Source organism: Dermacentor silvarum, chromosome 2 (assembly GCF_013339745.2).
Source record: "Dermacentor silvarum isolate Dsil-2018 chromosome 2, BIME_Dsil_1.4, whole genome shotgun sequence".
NCBI classification, from domain to species: domain Eukaryota; kingdom Metazoa; phylum Arthropoda; class Arachnida; order Ixodida; family Ixodidae; genus Dermacentor; species Dermacentor silvarum.
In genome coordinates this window covers 209123383-209145882 of record NC_051155.1, presented here as the reverse complement: position 1 = coordinate 209145882, position 22500 = coordinate 209123383, and the positions used below count along the sequence as shown (strand labels likewise).

The following is a 22500-nucleotide window of genomic DNA, read 5'->3' as shown; positions in this document are numbered from 1 at the left end:
TGTTAGAATTAGTCATTGGATGCGCTCACGTTCTGCACTGCGATACCCGCTTCAAAGTATAATACAGTTCAAAAGCGACGCATACAGTTTAGAGTCGTAGCCGTACGCAATGTAGCTGGAGCGCAGCAGCACGTATGATGTATGCAGCAACAAAATGCAAAATATGATTTGCAGTGAATGAAATCTGGTGGAAAGTGGACTCTCAGGTGGGCATCTTCGCGTCTGCGTCAAGTCGCGCTCAGAAACCACCGCGCAGTGAGAACACCACTTGTGGCGCGCCTGGACAGAGCGTTATATAATTGCAAACGACGATGGCGAGCAGAAAGGGCGGCGATGCAAAAGACGCGTTTTCACTCCATCGCTCGCTGCGCGTGTAACCGTGAGACGCTTGCGTGACAGCTGAAGCAGGCTTCCTCGTATGGGTGCTACGACGACTATACGAGATGAAACGAGTCAACCAGCTTGCATCTTATTGTCCGGGTATCCGTTCTAATACGCTGCTCGCGCGCTTGCAGCTTGATATATGCGCGTTTATCCTATCCGTTCGTCGTTTTCTCCATGTCGCGGAGCCGACGACGCTGTCTGCAACACGCGTGTCAACACCGTGCTCATACCTCCAGCAGGGCTGCCGCAGTACCTCGATCTTTCGAAGCGACGGCGTAGCATTCCGGTAGTGTTATACATTCTCCGCTACAAAGTGGCAACAGTCATTCAACGCGAGAGGTGGCGGTGGAAACAAGCACGGTGCGGCGTGCTCTATGGCCTCGCACCTCACACGCGGGACAGCGGCATGCATGCAACCGGCTGTGGTGGCGACCGAGGAAAGACGAGGCCTCGGCGACTCACCGGCGCCTGCTAGACGCGCGTCAGTCGGCGATCGCGCTCGAGTTACGCACTGTCGTTTGTAACAAGGGAGAGAAAGAAAGTGCGCGGAGACACGCGGCGTACAAACACACGCACGCACCTGTGTGGTCGTCGTAGGCGGCGGCGGCCAGACAGACGAACGGCACACCACGGAGTCAGAGGCGTTGTGCGGACGGCACACTTCCCTCCCGTCGGGGCACGTGGCCGACGGCAAGCGCGACAAGCGCCGAAGGTGCGTCTCAAACAATCGGGCCTACGCTCAAATATCCTGGCGCCAGTTGCTCCCTCTTCGCCCGTACGCGTAGTACGCTGTAGGTTGCACGCGCGCGGACGCTGGCGTAGCCATCAGTGCGTAAGCGTTGGACGTGTGCTCGCGTGCCGGTCCGCCGTGACATGGATGGGGGGCCCACTTGGCCACGCGGCCGCCACGTGCGTCGGACATGCGGGCGCTGGTGGTTTGTGTGTGCCTCTACCTCAACCACGCAGCCATGGCCAGCATCGGGTAAGCTGCCAGTGCCTTCGTCACTCAGTTCCAGGGTTCCCGTTAAAAGGCGATCTTATAAGAGACTAATTATCCGCTCGCAGAAGCAGGAACTGGCTGATCGTGGACTTCTCTTACGTTCCTCAGTTTGGAGATGGCCGATCTAAAGCGGTATCTGAAACAGTTTACAAATTAATCCAGTTCTATGCTGAAATTGCAGTAGTGTTCTAGCAGTTCGCAGGGATCCACAAATGTAACAAACTTGAATTGCTCGTCCACTGCGACCAGAATCGCGATTGTTCGCGGATTCGAGCATTTTCTTCTTTGAAGAAGCTGAAGATCGACGAGCTCCAGTAAGGACGATGTGGGTCACGCTGATCCTTGTTGACTCGACTTCCAGGATTACCTGGAAACGAAGACTACGAATTCTTTCCTTTTTTTGTTAGCACGTGTCATATTTTCTTGATGGTCAGCGACAAGGAACTCGTACGCTGTTGAAAAGACTAGTTCGAAGTGACCTCAGGTCATCGACGGTTCGCTTGGACTCTAATGCCGTAACGTACGTTCCCGCATGCTGCAGTGGCTACATGGAAACGTCGCTTGCGTGACGCGCTTTCATTCATCGAGGATACCGCTCCAGAAGCGAAGGTAGTAGTGTCAAGGTCATTGTCACACACCAAGCAACCCACAATCTTGGTCTTCTCCGCTTTAGTTCTACGTTCCGGTAGCCGCTTTACATGCGGAAGGACGACGCCGATGCAGTGCCATAGGCATATATAACATCAGCACTATTTTTTGTCATGACTTACAACTATCGACTTGGTGCGCTACCGGTCATCCAGTACGTCCATATTTGCTGTTCTTATCCGCAAGTTAGACGCAGTGTTGTTCAGACTTCTAGAACTTTATCACTGTGCCCCTGTGTTTGATTAGTGTGAGAACAGAGCAGCGTGAACTGACGTGTTGGATGACTTGTAGTGCGCGAAGTCGCAGGTGTTTCAGATGATGAGAGGAGCTAGCGTTGATGCTATATCCCAGCCAATGGTCCTGCTTCGTCCTACTCCTTGTAAAGCTGCAATCTCATAAAATGCATGTCCGATGTATTTGTGGTATTCTCTCGCTCGGTGTCGGCGTCAGTCTTACCAACATCAATCACCTAGACTGGTGTTGCTCTTTCACGCCATGCTAATGCCACACTGTGATTATGTTCATAGTGCGCACCACGCGGTACCTGCTTTCTTCGGTAACCACATGGAACGTACTGGGCCGGGGATTATACACAGTGCTGTCCTCTCGCATATCACAATACTACGTGCAAACGTTGGAAGACCCCTAAGCCAAAAATACATTATAAAAACGGATTCCATGTCGATGCCGCCTAATGTCTCTGAGCCGCTTGGCTCTGAGGCTCGACCACTTATTGTACCACTGTCTTCGATTTGATATACAAAGAAAATCAATGTGCAATGTGTTGTCTTGCCTAGACGGTCGCCCAGTGTCCACGTAGGTGCTATATACTGGAACACCGTCTCCACCAATCATCGGCCAAGAAGGCAGTGAAGGCGCTTTTGTTCTTTTTGAAATTCACTGACTTGTGAGAACGTCCTTGACGTGCATGGTGTTAACTGCATGGGTTCACACGTTCACCGTGTCTTTCCTTTCTCTATGTTCCTTTCTTTTACTCGCCCAGCGTAGGGATAGCCAACCAGACGATTTTTTGGTTAATATCTCTTCTTTATTTCTTTTCTCTCTCTCGCTTGGCTAAAAGGCACACGACGACACTTATATTTATTGGCTAAGGCTGTCTGTCATTTTAGCGGTCACACATTAGTGATATATCGTAGCACCTGGATTTGCTCCCAATCCTTAGACCGTGCAGCGGGATTCGCTCACCGCTCAAGATATTATAGCTGTGTTACGCGTCACGTAACTGTTGAACCGGCTGCGCTGTCTGTGATTGATTAATAACAGGATTGGTTTAATGCAAGGGTTCTCTAAGGTGAATTGCATTTATTATTATTATTATTATTATTATTATTATTATTATTATTATTATTATTATTATTATTATTATTATTATTATTATTATTATTATTATTATTATTATTATTATTCATCGCTAACGTCCAGCTGAGCCTTGTGATAACATAGGCGGTCTCATACTGATGACGAAGACAAAAAAAAAAGGGGGGGGGGGAAGAATTGGAATAGAATCGTTACGTTACTCTGCAGCCAAGGACGGTGTCGATGTGGAGAAGGTCGTGCGCACCAGCGTGACTTTTATCGACTAGGCAAGGCGTCACGACGCTATTACGACGCTAAGAGTGGACGCCGTTACCAACTTTAGAACTAAATAACAGCAACGTTGTCTGTCACTTCTTCGTGTCCTGTCTATTGCGCGGTCTTCGCTCATAAACTGAATAAAAGGCATTTATCTCTCTCTCCTCTCTCTGATCAGTCGTAGGTCGACCGTCTTCCTTACGGCTCATGTTGCTCTTGTGCCCCAGGGTCCTGTCGAGGTCGAAGAACTTCACCTTGGACCCCGACCGCGAGGTGTCCGAGCGCGAGTTCTGCCGCCAGCACAGGAGGGACCCAAGCGTGCGACGCTTCTGCGTCTCGGAGCCGGCCGTGATCCACACAATCGTGCAAGGCATGCGAAACACGGTAGACACCTGCCAGATGCTGTTCAAGTGGGAACACTGGCAGTGCGACCTGCTCCAGGATCGCAAGAACCTTCTTAAGAAAGGTATACGTACTGCACGGGAAGACCGACGTCGATCACGACGAACGGGACTATATATAGCGAAAATCCTACCTCTCTGTCACTGTGTTTGTGAGCTTTTTAGCAGGAACCAACGGGAGTCGCGAAGCATACAGAAAAAGGTCAAATTTGGATCAGGCTCGAGCAATGGAGGGTTTTAAATATAGCGTATACCTCTCATACGATTAAAAAAAAAAAAACGGTGTCTTGTAATGGCAAAATTTATGAATACGTATACGTATATCGAACCGAATATCGAATATTTTCGAATTTCTCGACAGAGTGAAATGTCAAGATTGCGTGGAGTCCGTCTGCAAAAAAGAAAAGAAAGAAAAATGAGAAAAAAAATGAAATGGAGGCTTGTTCATGTTATTTGACAAACGCATGTAATGCCTTTCGCAACTGGACGTTCTGTGAACTGAGGAGCTTGTAAATGAGATGCCTCTGTTTTCGGTTACTTGGCGCATTATGACACTGGCGGTAATGAAACAAGGGTACAGCACGTCACCAGGTGCATAGTGAGTGTTGTGTTCTCGGACGGTATAGAAGTGTGATACCACGGTACTGAACATTACTTTAAAAAATTTTAAGGACATTCTATCAAAAAGCTTTCTCTCGCTGTCTTAAAAGGCTGCGCACATAGTAAGACTGTCCAAATAACGAATTGTCTTGCGTAAATCAAGAAAACACATTTGTATACTGGCTGCCTAAAAGCGCCGCATTCTTATTGAATTATTGGACATTATTGAGCAGAAATTATCTGCCCCTTGTGTTTGCTCAGAAACTGGTGCCTCTGTGCCATAACCGCAGCTTTTCTGCTGCATAATCATTCGAAAATTCCCTCTCTTGTGTTGAGACGTTTCGTTACCGTGTAAGCTCAAGTAGAAATCACGCAGAACTCCCGGTCCAATGCAAACTTTTGGATTTCTCCTGGTAATTATGGCAAACAGCCACAGTTTATACTAAACGAAATTCATCTGGCAACAACTCTTAGCAGCGGCGGAGAGACCATAATTGTACGTGATGAATTGCAGGAAATTAATTACTTATATTCAATTACCTATTTTGGTAATTTTGTAATATAACGATAACTTTGTTTATTCGGTAACGCTCACTGTAATTCCATTACATTTTATTTCAGTATTCAATTACATGCAACTAGTTTCATTTTTAACGAAACAAGCTGTAACAGGTGACACAGCTTTGGGCACTTAATTTTGGCGGGAAAACAGCAGAATTCCTGCGGCATGCAATTGACATTATCTTTCCTACAATCAGCGTTCAGCAGCTACACCTGGATCACCTAGACAAGGCAGGCTTGCAGATTTGCACACCCGCCTCTCTTGAAATGCGGCCTCTGAGCTTTTCTCTTATAATTAATTTCTCTTTCTATTCTGGAAGCGTTTTAACCGGCTTTCATAGGCAGTAAGAGCTGCCGCGCAATTCTTCACTGACAGTGCAGTTTATGACTTCCCTGATATAGACAATATAGGCCGTTTAACGATATGTTTCTATCTCTCGGATACGTGACTCCCATACACCTATTTTTGATACTGCTACACGCGAAGAGCATCTTTTAAGGCTTAATAATATTCAGCTTTATTTTAATTATTTACAATCCAGACTTAGCCACGTTTTCAAGGAATATGAACGTTTGAGGCGTCCGTTACAATTAATCGTTTTATCCTAATTGGCTAACGAGAGAAGGGCGCCGGGATGGGGTGCACCATATGTAAGCCAACAAATTGAAACGGTGCTTCTATGGCTCACAAGCGATGGCCCCTTCAGATGCTGATGCCAAGGGATCACCTATGGGCGACTTTTTAAATGCGTAAGCATTTCTATGCCTACCCAACGAGAATCCTGTCCGTCACGTAAGACGAATGCAATAGCGCATACCTCACTAAACAATGCCTCATACCCCCGTAAGCAATGTCTCATACCCACGTAAGGCAGAGCTACAAGCCCTCAGCAAAGTGAAACGAACAGTGCATACATTCATTGAAATCAATCATACAACACACAGATCATCATCATCATAGTCATCATCATCATAATCACCCTGTATTTATGTCCACTGCAGGACGAAAGTCTCTCCCTGCGATCTCCATTTACCCCTGTCTTGCGCTAGCTGATTCCAACTTGCGCCTGCAAATTTGCTGACTTCACCCCACCTAGTTTTCTGCCGTCCTCGACAGCGCTTCCCTTCTATTGGTATCCATTATGTAACTCTAATGGTCCACTGATTATCCATCCTGCGCATTACATGGCCTGCGCATTGCATGGCCTGGCCAGCTCCATTTTTTCCTCTTAATGTCAATTAGAATATTGGCTATCCCCGTTTGCTCTCTGATCTACACCGCTCTTTTCCTGTCTCTTAACATTAAGCCTAACATTTTCGTTCCATCGCTCTTTGTGCGGTCCTTTACTTGTTCTCGAGCTTCTTTGTTAATCTCCAAGTTGTGGTCCTGGTCGCGTCGTGCACGGATAGTAAGTCCTCGTGCAGCTGCGTTGTAGGTATTTCCTTGTAGATATTTGCCAATATATATATTCACGTATGCCTCCTGTACTCTTTGATTAGTCAATGCCACTATGACTACTGGTATTTCTACTGAATCCAATGCTTTTTCATAATATATGAAAGCCATATAGAGAGGTTGATAGTACTCAGCAGATTTCTCGATTACCTGATTGATGACATGGATATGATCCATCGTAAAATATCCCTTCCTGAAGCCAGCCTGTTCTCTTTGTTGATTGAAGTCAAGTGTTGCCCTGATTCTATTGGAAGTTATCTGGGTGAATATTTCATACAATACTGAAAGCAAGCTAATGGGTATATAATTCTTCAATTCTTTAACGTCTCCCTTCTTATGGATTAGTATAATGTTGGCGTTCTTCCAGCTTTCTGGTACACTTGAAGTCGTGAAGCATTGCGTATAAAGGGCCGCAAGCTTTTAAAGCATGATATCTCCTCCTTCTTTGATTAAATCGGCTGTTATTCCATCTTCTCCAGCAGCTTTTCCCCTGGTCACGTCTTTCAAGGTCCTTCTAATTTCATCGGTAGAATATTATGCAAGGTATTCACGGGTTTTTCTCGCCGCTACTTATGACTCGGTTAAGATCATAATTTTGGATTCTTGCATTCTCTGCCTAGGTTCAATTTCGGTATCATCTCGCGTTGAATATTTTATATAATTGAGAACATGTTCAGTTTGTCATTCCATTTTCGGTAGAAAACCACAAAAACGTTTGAAGTCGTCTATTACGGGCTTGAAGCTCACGTCATTTAATGCTAAGGTGCTACTCTATACTCTTATTCTATTCTTTTCCCTATGTTACTCCTTGAAGGTAAGCAAATAGGGTGGGGCTTTTTAAGAATCCAACAACAGGAGACAAGAGTTACGATGAAAAAAAGTTCGCCTGCGATAAGTTCTGCAGAGGTCCTCTTTTAAACCAGCCGCTTGAAATTTCGTCATGTTTATTCTTTGAAGTCAAGTCTAAGAGGGCATACATGGCGTACCTCGGCGGGGGTCAGAAGAGTCAATGTGGTGGAATTCGCCGGCTGTTACCACCCTCAATTAACACCGGTTAATACACAGTATACACATAGGCTCGTGTAGGGGCCGCACTTCTTTTTTTCCCACAATTTTGATAAGGCGCGACCCTTGTACAAGGGACCGCGGCCCTTACAAGGGACCGAACATTTTTGTCAAAATGGTGCCGGCGCTGCCTGCGAATTGTGCACTCCCCGGATACTGTGCACACCCCGGCTCTCGCCATCTAGTAGCGGAACGCGGAAGTACGCAGTGCGCGGAAATTCGCCGATGCGCGTGCCCTCATAGTTTCTATTAAATGCAACGGTCCAGTTGTTTACGACTGATTTCTGAAAACGCACACTATTAAACGTGCTGGGGGCATATATTGAATTAAGTTAACGAGTTGGTTATTTGAAGCACTGGGTAAAATACCGAATTAAATGAAAAAAGAAGGTCACATTAGAGCTCTCGGTGTTCTCCAATGCAGTGTACCCCGAGACGGCCTTCGTGTACGCCTTAACGGCGGCCGGCGTGGTGCACAGCGTGGCCCAGGGTTGCAGGACGGGCCGGCTCAGCCATCGCTGCTCGTGCGGCGAGTCCGGCCGCGAGGAGCCGGAGGCCTCTCCGGGTCTGCAGCAGGGCTGGAAGTGGGGCGGCTGCGGGGACAACTACCCGTTCGCCGCCAAGTTCGTGCGGCGGCTGCTGTCGCGAGAGTCCGGCAAGAGGCCCCGCACCCTGCGGAAACCCGTCGACACGCACAACATCATCGTGGGAATCAGGGTGCGTTCTATACTATGACGTTTCGAGTGACCACTAGCTTGAGGTCGAACGCTCGCTCTCCACTGAAGCACACGTGAGGGGGACATTCGATCGGTTGTGTCGTTGCTCCGCGGTGTCACATTCTGATTCAAGACGTTTGAGAGCGCGAACTTGGACACAGGACGGCGTAAGAGGCGACAGATGAAGACACAAGCGCCTCTTTCGCCGTCCTTTGTTCAAGTTCGCGTTGTCAAACGTCACAAGACACAAGCGCCTCTTTCGCCGTCCTTTGTTCAAGTTCGCGTTGTCAAACGTCATGTATCAACACCAACTATAGGCCGGCCGCCTCGTAGCTTACTACGGTCACATTCTGATTCAGATCCCCACTGTTTCCGAGATGCACAAGTTTGACGGGCTGAATAAGCGGGACTGCGGTTTTCTGTGGCTTCCGAGATTGCGAAAAAAAACAAAAAACATTGCGATTTGGGGGCACTGCAATTAGGCAACTGAATGGATTCACCGCTATGAAAATTGAGTCAGTCATATTTTAGCAGATTTAAATGTCGTTCTGCTTGTTTTATTGCGATAGCAATTATATGGACACTCAAAAGCAGATTTCTGCCGTCGGCGTCGCCGTCGCCGTCGCCGTGAGGTTCCGTATGACGTCAATGGAGATGAAATCGTCGCCGCGCGCCGAACGCTGTATGTGCGAGTGAAAGGGCGCGAGGGGCGCGCGCTTTCACGGGGAGTGAACGCACGGCGGAGAACAAACGCGCGTTCTGCGCCGTGCTCCTTTAAGGGCTGCAGAAGTAGGAGTCTCTTTCCTCCTTTACAATCACCAAACGCGCCTTCTTCCGACGCGCGAGAGACCGTGGGGGAGGGGGAGGGAAGGGAGGCGACGTTTAGCTGCGCCACCAAGTGCCTATTTATATCAGAGGCTCCGGCAACAGTCACCAACGCCGCACGCATTTTGAGCGAACGCGGGCGAAACGCCGACGGCGTCGACAACAGTTCTGCGTGTTGCCGGTGCTGCTGCATGTCCAAGTTTATACAGCTGATAAGGCTACTATCATTACTCCGTATAGCTCTCTACAAATTTGCTAACGCAATTGATGCTTCGCCTTTCAGGTGAAACTGCGACAACTTTTTTAAGTGGTATAGACGTGCTTATTCGTTTTGCTGCTGTGTTCCAAGACGGCCTATTACTATATATATATATATATATATATATATATATATATATATATATATATATATATATATATATACCAAAAACACCGCATATCCACGGGGTGAATGATGATGAGTGGGCGAAGCTCCGGAGGGAATCATCGGTAAACCGTGAATCTTCCGTGTAATTCGCCCAGTCTCGCCGCACTAAATCGAACGATTGACTTCCAGCAATGACACGCGCCATATGTGACGTCATTCCTGTTTTATAACAGCGCCCTTCATTATAATTGCACCATCTACCGCTTAAGGGGACGCTAGCACAAACGCGTTAGAAACGGGCAGTACTCTCTAGTAAGCGGGAGAGGCCACAGCGTCTTACGCAGCCGTTTACACATGCCGGAACGTGCACCGCGTTTGCAGACGCCATCACATGACTGCTGAGAGAGTATAACCCCCGTATTCATAAACGCTCCTCGACTTGAACTTGACTTGCCACCGCCTTCAACGCGTTTCGAACGCGCTGCCCAAGGCGGTGGCAAGTCAAGTTCAAGTCGAGGAGCGTTTATGAATACGGGGGTAAGGCGGAGAGGCCACAGCGTCTTACACCAGCTTTTTACACGGGCCGTAACGCGCTAGCACAAACGCGTTAGAAACTTTCGTTAATGTTGGGTATTTATTGTCATCGTGGTGCGTGTCCATGTGCGCGTCGTGGCGTAGTGGTTAGCGCCGCGCGTTCGGAAGCGAGGGGTACCTGGTTCGATTCCGCGCTACGGACACAACTTTCGCAATTTTATTGCGATAGCAATTATATGGACACTCAAAAGCAGATTTCTGCCGTCGGCGTCGCCGTCGCCGTCGCCGTCGCCGTGAGGTTCCGTATGACGTCATTTGGAGAAGAAATCGTCGCCGCGCGCCGAACGCTGTATGTGCGAGTGAAAGGGCGCGAGGGGCGCGTCTTTCACGGGGAGTGAACGCACGGCAGAGAACAAACGCGCGTTCTGCGCCGTGCTCGCTTAAGGGCTGCAGAAGTAGGCGTCTCTGTTCTCCTTCACAATCACCATGTATGTAGAGCAAACGCGCCTTCTTCCAACGAGCGAGAGGCCGTGGGGGAGGGGGAGGGAAGGGAGGCGACGTTTAGCTGCGGCACGCAGTGCCTATTTATATCAGAGGCTCCGGCAACAGTCACCAACGCCGCACGCATTTTGAGCGAACGCGGGCAAAACGCCGATGGCGTCGACGACAGTTCTGCGTGTTGTTGCTACCAAAGCCGCTCACCTTACTTCCTATGACATTGCTGTGTTGCTATCGCATTCATTGCTTCGCCCTTAGGGCGAAACTGTGACATTTTTTTTATTGCGATAGCAATTATATGGACACTCCAAAGCAGATTTCTGCCGTCGGCGTCGCCGTCGCCGTCGCCGTGAGGTTCCGTATGACGTCAATGGAGATGAAATCGTCGCCGCGCGCCGCCGAACGCTGTATGTGCGAGTGAAAGGGCGCGAGGGACGCGCGCTTTCACGGGGAGTGAACGCACGGCGGAGAACAAACACGCGTTCTGCGCCGTGCTCGCTTAAGGGCTGCAGAAGTAGGCGTCTCTTTCCTCCTTTACAATCACCATATATGTAGAGCAAACGCGCCTTCTTCTGACGCACGAAAGGCCGTGGGGGGGCAGGGAAGGGAGGCGACGTTTAGCTGCGGCACCAAGTGCCTATTTATATCAGAGGTTCCGCCAACAGTCACCAACGCCGCACGCATTTTGTGCGAACGCGGGCAAAACGCCGACGGCGTCGACAACAGTGCTGTGTGTTGCCGGTGCTGCATGTCCAAGTTTGTACAGCGGATAAAACTACTATCCTTACTCCGTATAGCTCTCTACTATGTTGCTATCGCAATTGATGCTTCGCCTTTCGGGTGAAACTGCGACAACTTTTTTCATAAAAGTAGACGTGGCTACCTACTACGACGACTACTACTACTACTACTACTACTACATACTACAGAGGAGGGACAGACCCAGACCCTAAGGAGCTTCGCCCCTAAAAGAATGTCGTACATTCAGCAGTTTTGTCATAACTGAATCTGCCCCATCGAGTTCGTTACTTTTATTGCGATAGCAATTATATGGACACTCAAAAGCAGATTTCTGCCGTCGGCGTCGCCGTCGCCGTCGCCGTCGCCGTGAGGTTCCGTATGACGTCAATGGAGATGAAATCGTCGCCGCGCGGTGGTAGGTAAGTGGTTCTTGAGGGAAAGGGAAAGGTTGGCGCTATCTTCTGCAGCCCTTGAGGGAGCACGGCTCAGCGCCAACGGGGAGGGGTAAGTGGGAGCGAAAGAAGGGACGCCGAACGCTGTATGTGCGAGTGAAAGGGCGCGAGGGACGCGCTCTTTCACGGGGAGTGAACGCACGGCGGAGAACAAACGCGCGTTCTGCGCCGTGCTTCCTTAAGGGCTGCAGAAGTAGGCGTCTCTTTACTCCTTTACAATCACCATATATGTAGAGCAAACGCGCCTTCTCTCACGCACGAAAGGCCGCGGGGGGGGGGGGGGAGAGGGAAGGGAGGCGACGTTTAGCCTATTTATATCAGAGGCTCCGGCAACAGTCACCAACGCCGCAGGCATTTTGAGCGAACGCGGGCAAAACGCCGACGGCGTCGACAACAGTTCTGCGCGTTGCCGGTGCTGCTGCATGTCCAAGTTTATACAGCTGATAAAGCTAATATCATTACTCCGTATAGCTCTCTACAAATTTGCTATCGCAATTGATGCTTCGCCTTTCAGGTGAAACTGCTACAACATTTTTTCTAACCAGACAGAGTGGCTTGGGGATTGTCATCTAGAGGACCGCACAAATAGTCTGAATATTACAGATCACTCCGAGAATAAAATATTATACATAGCATAAATGAAAACCGGAACACAGATAATTTGTTGAACGTAGTCGCGCAGGATACATGAAAATTAGCAAAAGTAAAAGGTAAAGTCGGCTGGGACAGTAACTGCAAATAGCAGTTCGGTGCATAAAAAAATGTGAGTCACATGAAGTTTGTAGGACTTCGACAAGGAGTGATGCCACTGATTTATCGTGCACAAAAAAAAAAGAATTTTGATAAAGAGACGTTCATGCAACTATTGCCTTTATATTTAGTGGGTGGCCACGGTGTCGTGAAACATATGGTGGAGGGTGAAGGTAATCTGCATTGTTTATGTATAGTCGTAAAGCGGACTGCACGGCTCGGTGTTGCTTCAATTGGCTTTCTTTCTTTTAATGATCCTCATATGCGGGTCCCAAATTATGCACGATTATTCATGTATTGGTCGAATGTTGCTTTTTACAGCGAAAGCTGTATATGGCTAGGCGAAACGAAAAACCGTTCGTCCCATGTTTCTCTAAACGTCTCCATTCGCTGCGCCGTCAGTTACGTCGTTCTCTACGTCGCACCCAAGCGCGCGCACCATTGGCAGCGCCGTTAGTGACGTCGTTCTCTGCGTCGTACGTTCTCTGCGTCTCTGCCCGCAACGCCGGCTCCTCGGCTCGCCTGTTGTCGCATGCGTTCGATATCTCGAGTTAGCTCGGCGTCGTGGTTAGCAGCATCCGCCCGCCATTGGCGCTTGCGTTCCACTTCGCGATTTCAACGTGGACGTTTCGTCGCAGCCGAAGCCAAAGTGCTGCTCGAGAAACTCCCGCCGAAAGCGGGCGTTGGCCCCGACGAACGCGTTCCCGCCATTGCCACGTTGACGCTGCTCTGCCCGCAATGCCTTCTCCTCGGCTCGCCGTTGTCGCATGCGTTCGATATCTTGAGTTAACTCGGCGTCGTGGTTAGCAGCATCCGCCCGCCATTGGTGCTTGCGTTTCACCAGAAACACAAACATGTAACCAATAATTGAGAAACGCTTCAATACAGCGTCAGGATTAACCCACTGCTAAACTCCGGGGCCGCACGTTTCAGCTTCGCTGGTTAACTATCTGTACGGAGTGCTTGGGCGGTGTTTTTTTAAATGAAGATCCTTTACTGCTTGAGGGGATTGTTACTGCTTGAGAGGAAATTTTATTTTATAAAAGTCAGTGCGGGGCCGGCTTTTAAAGTTATAGCGTCTATGTTAGCATTCTATGTTAGGTACGAAGAGAACGTTACTACCAAAATATGTCGCCTGGTTTTCTACCGAAATATTTTCAATATCTGGATAGTAGACGGAGATTAATGGTTAATCTCCGTCGAAAAAACGAATATGTTTATATTTTGACATATTAAAGCGACAGCTTTAAGGGCCCCGTTATGCAGGAAGCACGGCGTCCTCGGCGTTGACCGTGAGCGAAAAATTGTCTACCAATCACAGCGCGGCGCACGCCGCGTGTACTGCTTGGTAGCTTGCAGCACCACCAGATGGCGCTCGCCTCCACGCATCCGCAGCGGTGGCGCCGGCTGTGCGGAGGAAAGAAAAGAAAGTACCAGAAAGTTCGCCTTCGTGCATAGGGTTCGCCGCAAGCGTTTCTCGCTAAAGATTAGGGTTGCATAATCTGCAGTTACCGGGAGCGTGAGAAGCGGTCAAGGGACCATTTAAAGCTACGGCGTTCTACTCTTAAAGGCGACGCTTAAGCGTCTCCCAAGTTTTTTACACAAACAACAAGTAAACTCAATAAAAATTCGGCAGAGGCACTTCAGACTGCCTACGAGCGGGAATGCGAAAGCATTATAGTCCCTTTCGTGAAATGTTTTTTCCTTGTCTGCCCAAGCTCTGCCTGCGTTCTAACTGCGCCTCAGTAAGGTAAATCAAAACGCGTCAAGCGTCTCAACGAGGTTACTTGCTCGCGAGGAGTTCATTAACTCGAAGGACCTCTCAGCGGCGTTCAATTGGAAATTCATACTCTTTTTAACGCAAAAGTATTATATGTCCCTATGAGGCAGGAAAGCCGGCGTTGTCCGCAGTGAGTGGCAGGAAAAATAATCATCAGCGTCTTGTATATTTGTATGTCAAGGCTAAAGTTAGAACAAGTTAGAGTAAGGTGACTTAAGGTGGAGTAAAGTCAATTGAGGTGAAGTGAAGTTAATGAAGGTGAATTAATCGTGGATTAAAGTGGACTAAAGTGGATGAAGGTATATAAAAGTGGATTAAGGTGGATTAAAGTAGATTAAGGTGGTTAAGGTAGATTAAGGTGGCTCTCGCATTCAAAGCACTTAAGATCGATACTTAAGTGTCTGTCAATTATTTATTTTATACTCATCTTATGCACTCATGACGTGGCGCCACCTTCTTCCCTATTGGCTGTGCCGTACGTGCCCTACTACGTACGCACTAGGCCACACGTTCAGTCAGCCAGATGGCTGCGACGTGACGTGTGCAATTACGCACGCACTAGGCACACTTTTTGACTACCAGAGCCGTGGAGCCGCTGTGCGTCGGGGAAGCGTGCTAGCCTCGCACCCGGGAAGGCCAGGGTCGATTACCACCCAGACCGAAATTTATCAAATTTTCTTTTCAAAGGCATTAATTTACTTCGTTTACCGGAACCTCCCTGAGAAATTTCACGTCAATCCGAGCATTTTTTGACGTGTTTTTACTGTTCGCGCCGTCAGACATATTTAGTACCAACATTCGGTCACACCGCCGACTACGACGGATTCTCGTGTAATAAGGCATGTAATGTTTTAAAATTAAATAAATTTTCTTCGCCGCTTTGCAAAAACGACGTGGGGAGTGACCGGTCAGTTTCATCCCTACTAAAAGTACATAATGCACTTATAAATCAAAATATAGACAATATTATATATTATATAATATTATATAGACCAATACAATATTAGCACTGGTTCTGCATGGAATCTACCGTTAATCTGAAGAGCGACTTCAACGATTAATAGCTAGGAGGCTGATAGTATATGCTTAGGCCTTCCTCGAACAGCCTCGAGTTCCTTAGAAATTGCAGAGGCTCATCAGTGTAGCACAAAAGGCAGCCTCTAGCAATTTCACTGTATTGAGAGAGAGAGAGAGAGAGAGAGAGAGGGGGGGGGGGGCTTACATACGGTGATTCAGGTGCACAAAAACGTACTATGACAACTCAAATTTTGGATCTCAGATGTCTCCTACCTCCCACGGTGACTCGTCGCCCGCAAAGTGAACTTTCATTGAAAGAATTATTTGCAAAGGAGGCATATTTATGCTGGCAGCACAAGTAGCGTTCTACCAGATATGTAGTACTTTCCATACCCTGGTTATATTCAAGCGTGCGCAGATACTTCTTGTCAAACAGATTCTCCTACAGCCGCCTTTGTTATTCCTGAATAGAACCGAGTACAGACGTTTAAGCTGCCTCACACGACCTAATCAATTGCAGCAGAGCTTTTTGCAATATTGTCTTTGCTACGATACATACATTTAGTGCAAAAGGGGAGACAATAGGTCCTCATTTGTGGCTCGCAGGCAGCTTTGCCGTCACTTCGTGGTGACATCAGATATTTTCAAAACATGGCCTTAGTTTATGAGACTCTAAAGGAATCACAAAAGCAACTGAAGAGAATCGCACAATAACGTTCCAATGGATACCTGGCCACTGCAATATATACCGGGAATGTTGCAGCGGACGAGACAGGTGGACTAGCACAGATTCTGGACTTCCTCTAACATATGGTGGATTGCGGCACATACTAAGACAAATCGCAGACTGCATTTCTTTGTTTCTCTCTTTTAAATAGTGCAGCAGTGCACTGGGGGTTTTCTGTGCCGCTGATGGTGATAATAGGTAAATCAATAAAAGCTCGAGAAGGCGGCGCTCAACAATGTGTCAGCGTGAGTGGTGGACTCATGTGCGCCGCTTAGCGAACCGCCCCCTGAGTGCTCCTTTGTTTCTTTTTATTGTGATAACAATTATATGGACACTCCAAGCGGATTCCTGCCGTCGCCGTCGCCTTGACGTTCTGTATAAAGTCCAATGGCAATAAAATCGTCGCCGCGTGCCGTATGCTGTATGTGCGAGTGAAAGCGCGCGAGCGACGCGCGCTTTCACGGGGAGCGAACGCACGGCAGAGAGCAAACGCGACTTCTTCGGGTCGCGCGGTAGGCCCGGGGGGGGGGGGGAGGGGGGGGAGGAAGGGAGGGGAAGCGACGTTTAGCTGCGGCACCAAATGCGTATTTTGCTACCGGGAGCAAGGGGAACTGGCGAATCAATGACTCAATCTCGTGCGGGAGTATGACTGTCCATCGTGAATCACAACACAGAACTTGTGAACGCGCAGTAATTAATCTCTAACGCGATGTCTTGCGCCATGCTTTCGGCTTCTGAAGATGCCACAATTGGGCTCGCGAGAGGCCGTGGGGGGACGGGAGGGAGGCAGGGGAGGTGACGTTTAGCTGCGGCACCAAATGCGTATCTTGCGACCGGGAGCAAGGGGAACTGGCGAATCAATGACTCAATTCTCCCACGTGAAAGGAGAAAGTGGGAAGGCAGCGCGGGAGGGAGGGAGCGCGGTTTTTGCTTTGCGAGCAACTGTGCACTTGTACTTTGCGCGGCGACGGCCGGTCGCGCGCACCGTATCTTGAAAGCGATCTGCAACACGGCTCCTACCTTTGTATGCGCTGTGCTTCGCCGCTCAGTTTCTGTTGAAGCGATAGACCGCATGAACCTTCGCTCGCTGCTGCTGGCGCGTTTGCTCACGCCAGCGTTTTGAGAGCGGTTGTGTGCGGTCATCGAGTGTGATCTACTCATGTTTGCTTGTGCGCGCTGACACAATGCTTGTTAATTCAGTTAGTAAGCGAATGTGTCCAAGTTTATACAGCCGATAAATCTTCTATCCTTACTCCGTATAGCTCTCTACTAATTTGCTATCGCAATTGAGACTTGGCCTTTCGGCCGAAACTGCGATTTTTTAAAAGTTTTTTTCTCTCTCTTTTTCCCTTTGATATTATTTTCCTTTTTTATCCTCCGGCCTGAGCATATTAAAATATATTAGAATACAAAGGGTACGGCCACAAATGCAGTTCAGTTCAGTGTGTGCGCATGGCATCGCCTCAGCTGCCTCTGCCACAAAATCTGTCAAACCGCGACTCCGGAGTATAGCGATACCTTGTGTTGTCTATATAGGAGATGCATCAGGGTCATTGGGGCACGCTCTCTCGCACGCGCTCCCGCCGCAGACGTTGAGGCGCGGCATCCGGCCCGTCTGCAAGTGCCACGGCGTGTCCGGCTCGTGCTCGCTCAAGACCTGCTGGCGGGAGCTGGCGCCCTTTCCCGAGGTGGCTCGACGGCTGAAGCGCAAGTACATCCGCGCCGTGCCGGCCGAGATCGAGAACAAGCCGGAGTTCGCCGCCACGGACGTCGTGGCCAAGCCGCGCAAGGTGCCGGCCGCCACGGCGGGCACCACGCAGAGGCCCAAGTGGCTGGCCGCGGTCACGGCTCGGCTGCGGAGGCTGGGCAGGGACCGGCTCGTCTACCTGGAGAAGTCGCCGTCCTTCTGCGAGCCGAACCCGCTGACCGGCAGCGGCATGACGGGCCGCCGCTGCCGCGACCCGGACCACTGTAACAAGGTGTGCTGCGGCAGCGAACACCGCAGCTTCAACGAGGTCGTCTACGAGACCTGCCAGTGCCGCATGGTGTGGTGCTGCAAGCTGGAGTGCAAGACTTGCGAGAACGTCACCACGGCGTACGCCTGCTTGTGAAACGCGTCGTGCGGGTTCCCCGTTTGTGTGTGTGTCAATTAGTCGGAGACGCGCTTGCGTCAAAATGGTCCGAGTTGCCGGACGATGCGCCAGAAACGTGATTAATCCGAGTGTTGGAAGCTATTGGAATCTTGTTGGATGCGGCAGATGTTGGCACTATATTCGCATACGTCGGATAGGATGGTTTTCACGCAGGTGTGTCTCGCGTTTCGGCCGAGCGCTCGATAAGTGGCGAGGTCGTTCTCTTATATGCTGCAATTCCGCAGCGAAACTTAGTGGGTTGCACTCACTGAAGCTTTTGAAATGCGCTTCTTTATTTCTATTTTTATTTTTAGAGCAGAGCGCGAGTATGATTGACCATCGTGAATCACAACACAGAACTTGTCACCGCGCAGTAATTAATCTGTAACTGTCTTGCGGCTTGCTTTCGGCTTCGGAAGATGTCACAATTGGGACGATCGGCTGCAGAATGACGCCAGTACACATGTAGTTGCAGAAATTTCCTGGCCCACGGCAAGTTACCCGTAGGAATACGCGAAAATCGACGCGATGTTACTCTAATGGGAAATTCGCATTGACCTTGGCGCGTATTGAAGGTGTAAGATTGCGCTAAAGCATCAGTTAAAAATTCATGGTGGGGGCCGGTATTTATTGAACCGAACACACTTATTAGAAAAAAGAAAGCTTGAAGACACAAAATATGAATTCTTGGACTAAGTGCTTCTCTAATGGCGACTTCGACAAGTGGTTCAGTGGCATATAAGGAAATATCACTGGCGATGCAGATATGGTTACGGAAGACCCCATAATATTTAGCGTAACATTACCGCTTTACCACTAACCGCTTCCGCTTATAGACGCGTCATCCGCGCATGCGCAATGCGACACGCGCTGCGCTAAAAACGTTTCACTTTCTGCACGTGTGTAAGCATTGAGTAAGGTCGCCAGTATATGAACGTATGCAGATGTACTACGTCGCGCGATACAACACAATATTGTTTTCAAGCGAAGCTTGTATTGCCTCTCAATTGTCGGTGCCGTTGTAGGTGTCACCGCAAAAAAACCCGTCTCGTGCAAGTGAAGGAAAACGGCGGGAAAGGCTAAGAATAGACCGCTGGCGAAACACGTGAGGTGCGCACCCGTAACACGTGAGGTGCGCACCCGTAACACGTGAACGGGAGCACCCAATCAGGAGTGGGCGCGCGCCGGGGTAAGGACAAGGGGGGGGGGGGGGGGGGGGGGAGGGCCTCGCACGCGTTGCGTCGGGTCTCTTATCAGTGCCCGCTCGGCAAACGGATGGGAAGGTTTCCCGTTGTTCGGTCGGCAGCGGAACAGGCCGCTTTCGACGAGACACGCCGTCAACGTCGCCGGGAGCAGGCTCGCGCTCGCGGTGCGGATCTTTCGTTCAAGGCAGCCCAGGCTGGGTTACAGCGGCAGGCAGCGGATCCCACGTCAAAAGTCCGTCTTATCGAAGGCCCAGCGTCAAAGAAGGGCAGCGAACCCCGAGGCCAGGGAACGCGACTACCGAATTTTGATGGTACGACAAGCTTTGCGTGCCCCCCTGTTCCCGGTAGGGGAAGGGCCGACGAATTTTTTTTAGTGTTCGTAATATATTCTGGCGCTAAACTTTACTTGCGCCTTGAGTAACGTCGTAAAACTTATACCCCTGTCACATGGCACTCGAAGCCTTTTGAACAAAAGACTTCTTCCAAAAAAGAGTTTCGCCCGCAGACACACGACAGAGGAGCGATCCCTTTTTCAGAAATGGTCTTTTCTGGAAGAGGAGTTCACCGATCTCCTTTACGGCCGAAAATGAGTAGCCTCAAAACCAGTGGGCGCCAGCAATTATCATATATTAAAGAAAATAAGTAAATGCGTAATTTTCTGTTGCCTTGGCTCATCATACAAATATTTTATGTCTCGCAGAAGGTCTAGTAAACCCAGTATATGCTGGAAACAGAAGCCCAATGTTGTCAGACAAGCATGTGCACTTCGCTAGTTCTGCAAACGCTCTTGAAACTACTACAATAAATCTTAAAATTATTGTTTCCTAATCTGGCGTTGTTAAATTTATTTGAAAAACGTGTAATACAATAAGTTTTCACTTTATATTCGAGATACATCAGTGTATATTGGTCGATTTTGTTGCGAACGCTAATGCCACGATTTTGGTAGTGTGTCCAGAAGGAAACACTAAAATGAGATCGTCGGTGCCGTGTGTCTGCTGCGCAACAACCTCTTCATTAAAAAGTCTTCAACTTGGTCAAAGACCGCTTGCGTAAAAGAGTTTTGCGTGCTCGTGTGGACAGAGGTATAGAAATGATTGCAAAATTTGCATAAACGATGCACCACACGCTCTTTGCAACCGTTCCTATATAATCCTCAAAATTTGATAAAGGGGACTTATTTATGGATTCGCGTTCCAGAAACGCACACATTCTCCTTCTCTAGGCAATTCGTTGTATCGAATCGTGCTCTACTAAACATCCTAATCAGCCATTGCTGTGCGTCATATCTTTATATATATCACTTGCGAACTGTTTTTACTTGTATACGCTTTGGTGCACCCTCCAGGTCTGTGTTTGAGAATTTATGCTCACGAAGGATGCACGTGACTTGCCTTTTTGTATAGCTTTATCATTCCTGCGAGCAGCGTACTGAGCTGGACTCCGTTGCAGCTGGAATTTGTTTCGATGGTTTCGGCGCATATTTTTAAATCTTAGCTACCTCTTTCCTTGAAGTACAGTGACAGCGGTCAGATTTGACGTAAGCTCTCTGGATTCGAGCTGGCAAACTCGCAGATTGAACCCTGGCGCTAACGTTTCTTAGACTGAGCAGAACGAGGCGTCGGGGCTTGATAATATTTGGCACGTGTGCTCCTATACGAGGGACCTGTGAACGCACGCACTGTGAAAAAAAAAAAAGCATAATTATGGACTAGTCCTCTTATCTTTGAGTTTATATATGGCGAGTAATTCAAGATATTCATGCTAAAGATAAAATTTATGCTCCTGATGTGCACTGGTTTCTTATCTTCAGGCTACACACTGTTTTATGTTTTAAAAAAATATTTGAATGAATGACTGTTAGGCCTACTATTGAGTCATAGCTTGGCATTGTTGGCATAGATACTTGCGTTCTTCGGGGAAAAATTAGAATGCCTCCCTCCCGCCTGTGGGGCATTCACGTTATTCGTTAGCTTAGTTAGCTTGTTGATAACAGCAAACTAGCTTAGCACCTTCATAAATACGAGAACACCGCGACGCAAATTATTCGTAGCAACATAGGGATAAGAACGCCGACCTCTAGAAAACACTTCACATATAAGCTGAGATGGTTCAAGTGCAATACATAAATGATTAAGTAGTCGCCGCTCATGGCAGTGCAATATAAGTAAAACGGTAAAAAGTTAGAGATAATCATGTATTGTTCACCCATATCGTTCTCTATCGAGATTTTCTTACCTGTTCGTTTCGCGAATGTTCGTTTTTAATTACATGGCTTTAAATGCCACATTTCATTGGAATTTCGTATTGTTTGTTCAGTGGAAGAAGACGATCCCTTACGAAGAGAAAGCCACGACTGAAGGCCCACTTTCTTTCACGCCAGAACATTCGCGCCATATGACGTCACCGATGAAGTTTCTTTGTCAGCTTATCAGGTTGTCGAGTTTAATTTGCTGGCATTCTCTAACGCAATATATAAGTTTTTGTTGTCTTGATTTTTAATATTCATAACTTAATTAGACGTTCCCAATAGTTTTTACAATTGGTGACGTTGCACAGTGTTGCTATGAAAATTTTGCGAGTCGAGTGCTCGTCCTTCGCTTTTGGCGACGTATTTTCATGCAACGAGCTTGTGCGGTCGCTAAACAGTGAGTTATTAACTGTAAATTACATATCGACAGTCAGTAAATACAAGAAAGAAGAGAAGGGGATGCTTCTGTTTGGTATACGCATATTTTTTTTTCTAAATGACTTGTCATTGCCCCATATTTGTACAGTTTTCAGCTTCAGAGTACCACTACCTTAGCTACCTACAGTCAGTTACAAGTCATAAACGCAACGAAAATGGCCCTCACGGGTACACGCAGCATTCGCCAGCGACTCACAGTGTATCGTGCCTGACTCTTCCCTTGATATTCATGTCTCCGCATTTGCATGTCTCCGCGTGCTCCGTGGCCCCGCAGTCATACTTACGCCAGTCAGACCATATAGGTGTCCCAGCTAACGTCAGCCAAGCTCTTCAACAACACAAACAAATTATTTAGAAAA

General features: G+C 48.4%; 1 protein-coding gene across 1 annotated transcript; it reads left to right on the top strand.

Annotated features, from left to right (window-relative positions):
- Positions 1–1115: 1115 nt before the first annotated feature.
- LOC119442505 (protein Wnt-9a) lies at positions 1116–18548 on the top strand. Its single transcript, XM_037707408.2, has 4 exons — positions 1116–1366; positions 3853–4091; positions 8133–8425; positions 17705–18548. Exons 1-4 carry the CDS (start codon positions 1305–1307, stop codon positions 18224–18226), a joined length of 1116 nt encoding a protein of 371 aa, XP_037563336.1. The 5' UTR covers positions 1116–1304; the 3' UTR covers positions 18227–18548.
- The last annotated feature ends 3952 nt before the right edge of the window (positions 18549–22500 follow it).

Coding starts and splice junctions, on each gene's coding strand:
- LOC119442505 (XM_037707408.2), top strand. CDS start 1,305: ATGCGGGCGCTGGTGGTTTGTGTGTGCCTCTACCTCAACCACGCAGCC. Junction 1,367..3,852: donor GCAGCCATGGCCAGCATCGG/GTAAGCTGCCAG, acceptor CTTGTGCCCCAG/GGTCCTGTCGAGGTCGAAGA. Junction 4,092..8,132: donor CAAGAACCTTCTTAAGAAAG/GTATACGTACTG, acceptor TCTCCAATGCAG/TGTACCCCGAGACGGCCTTC.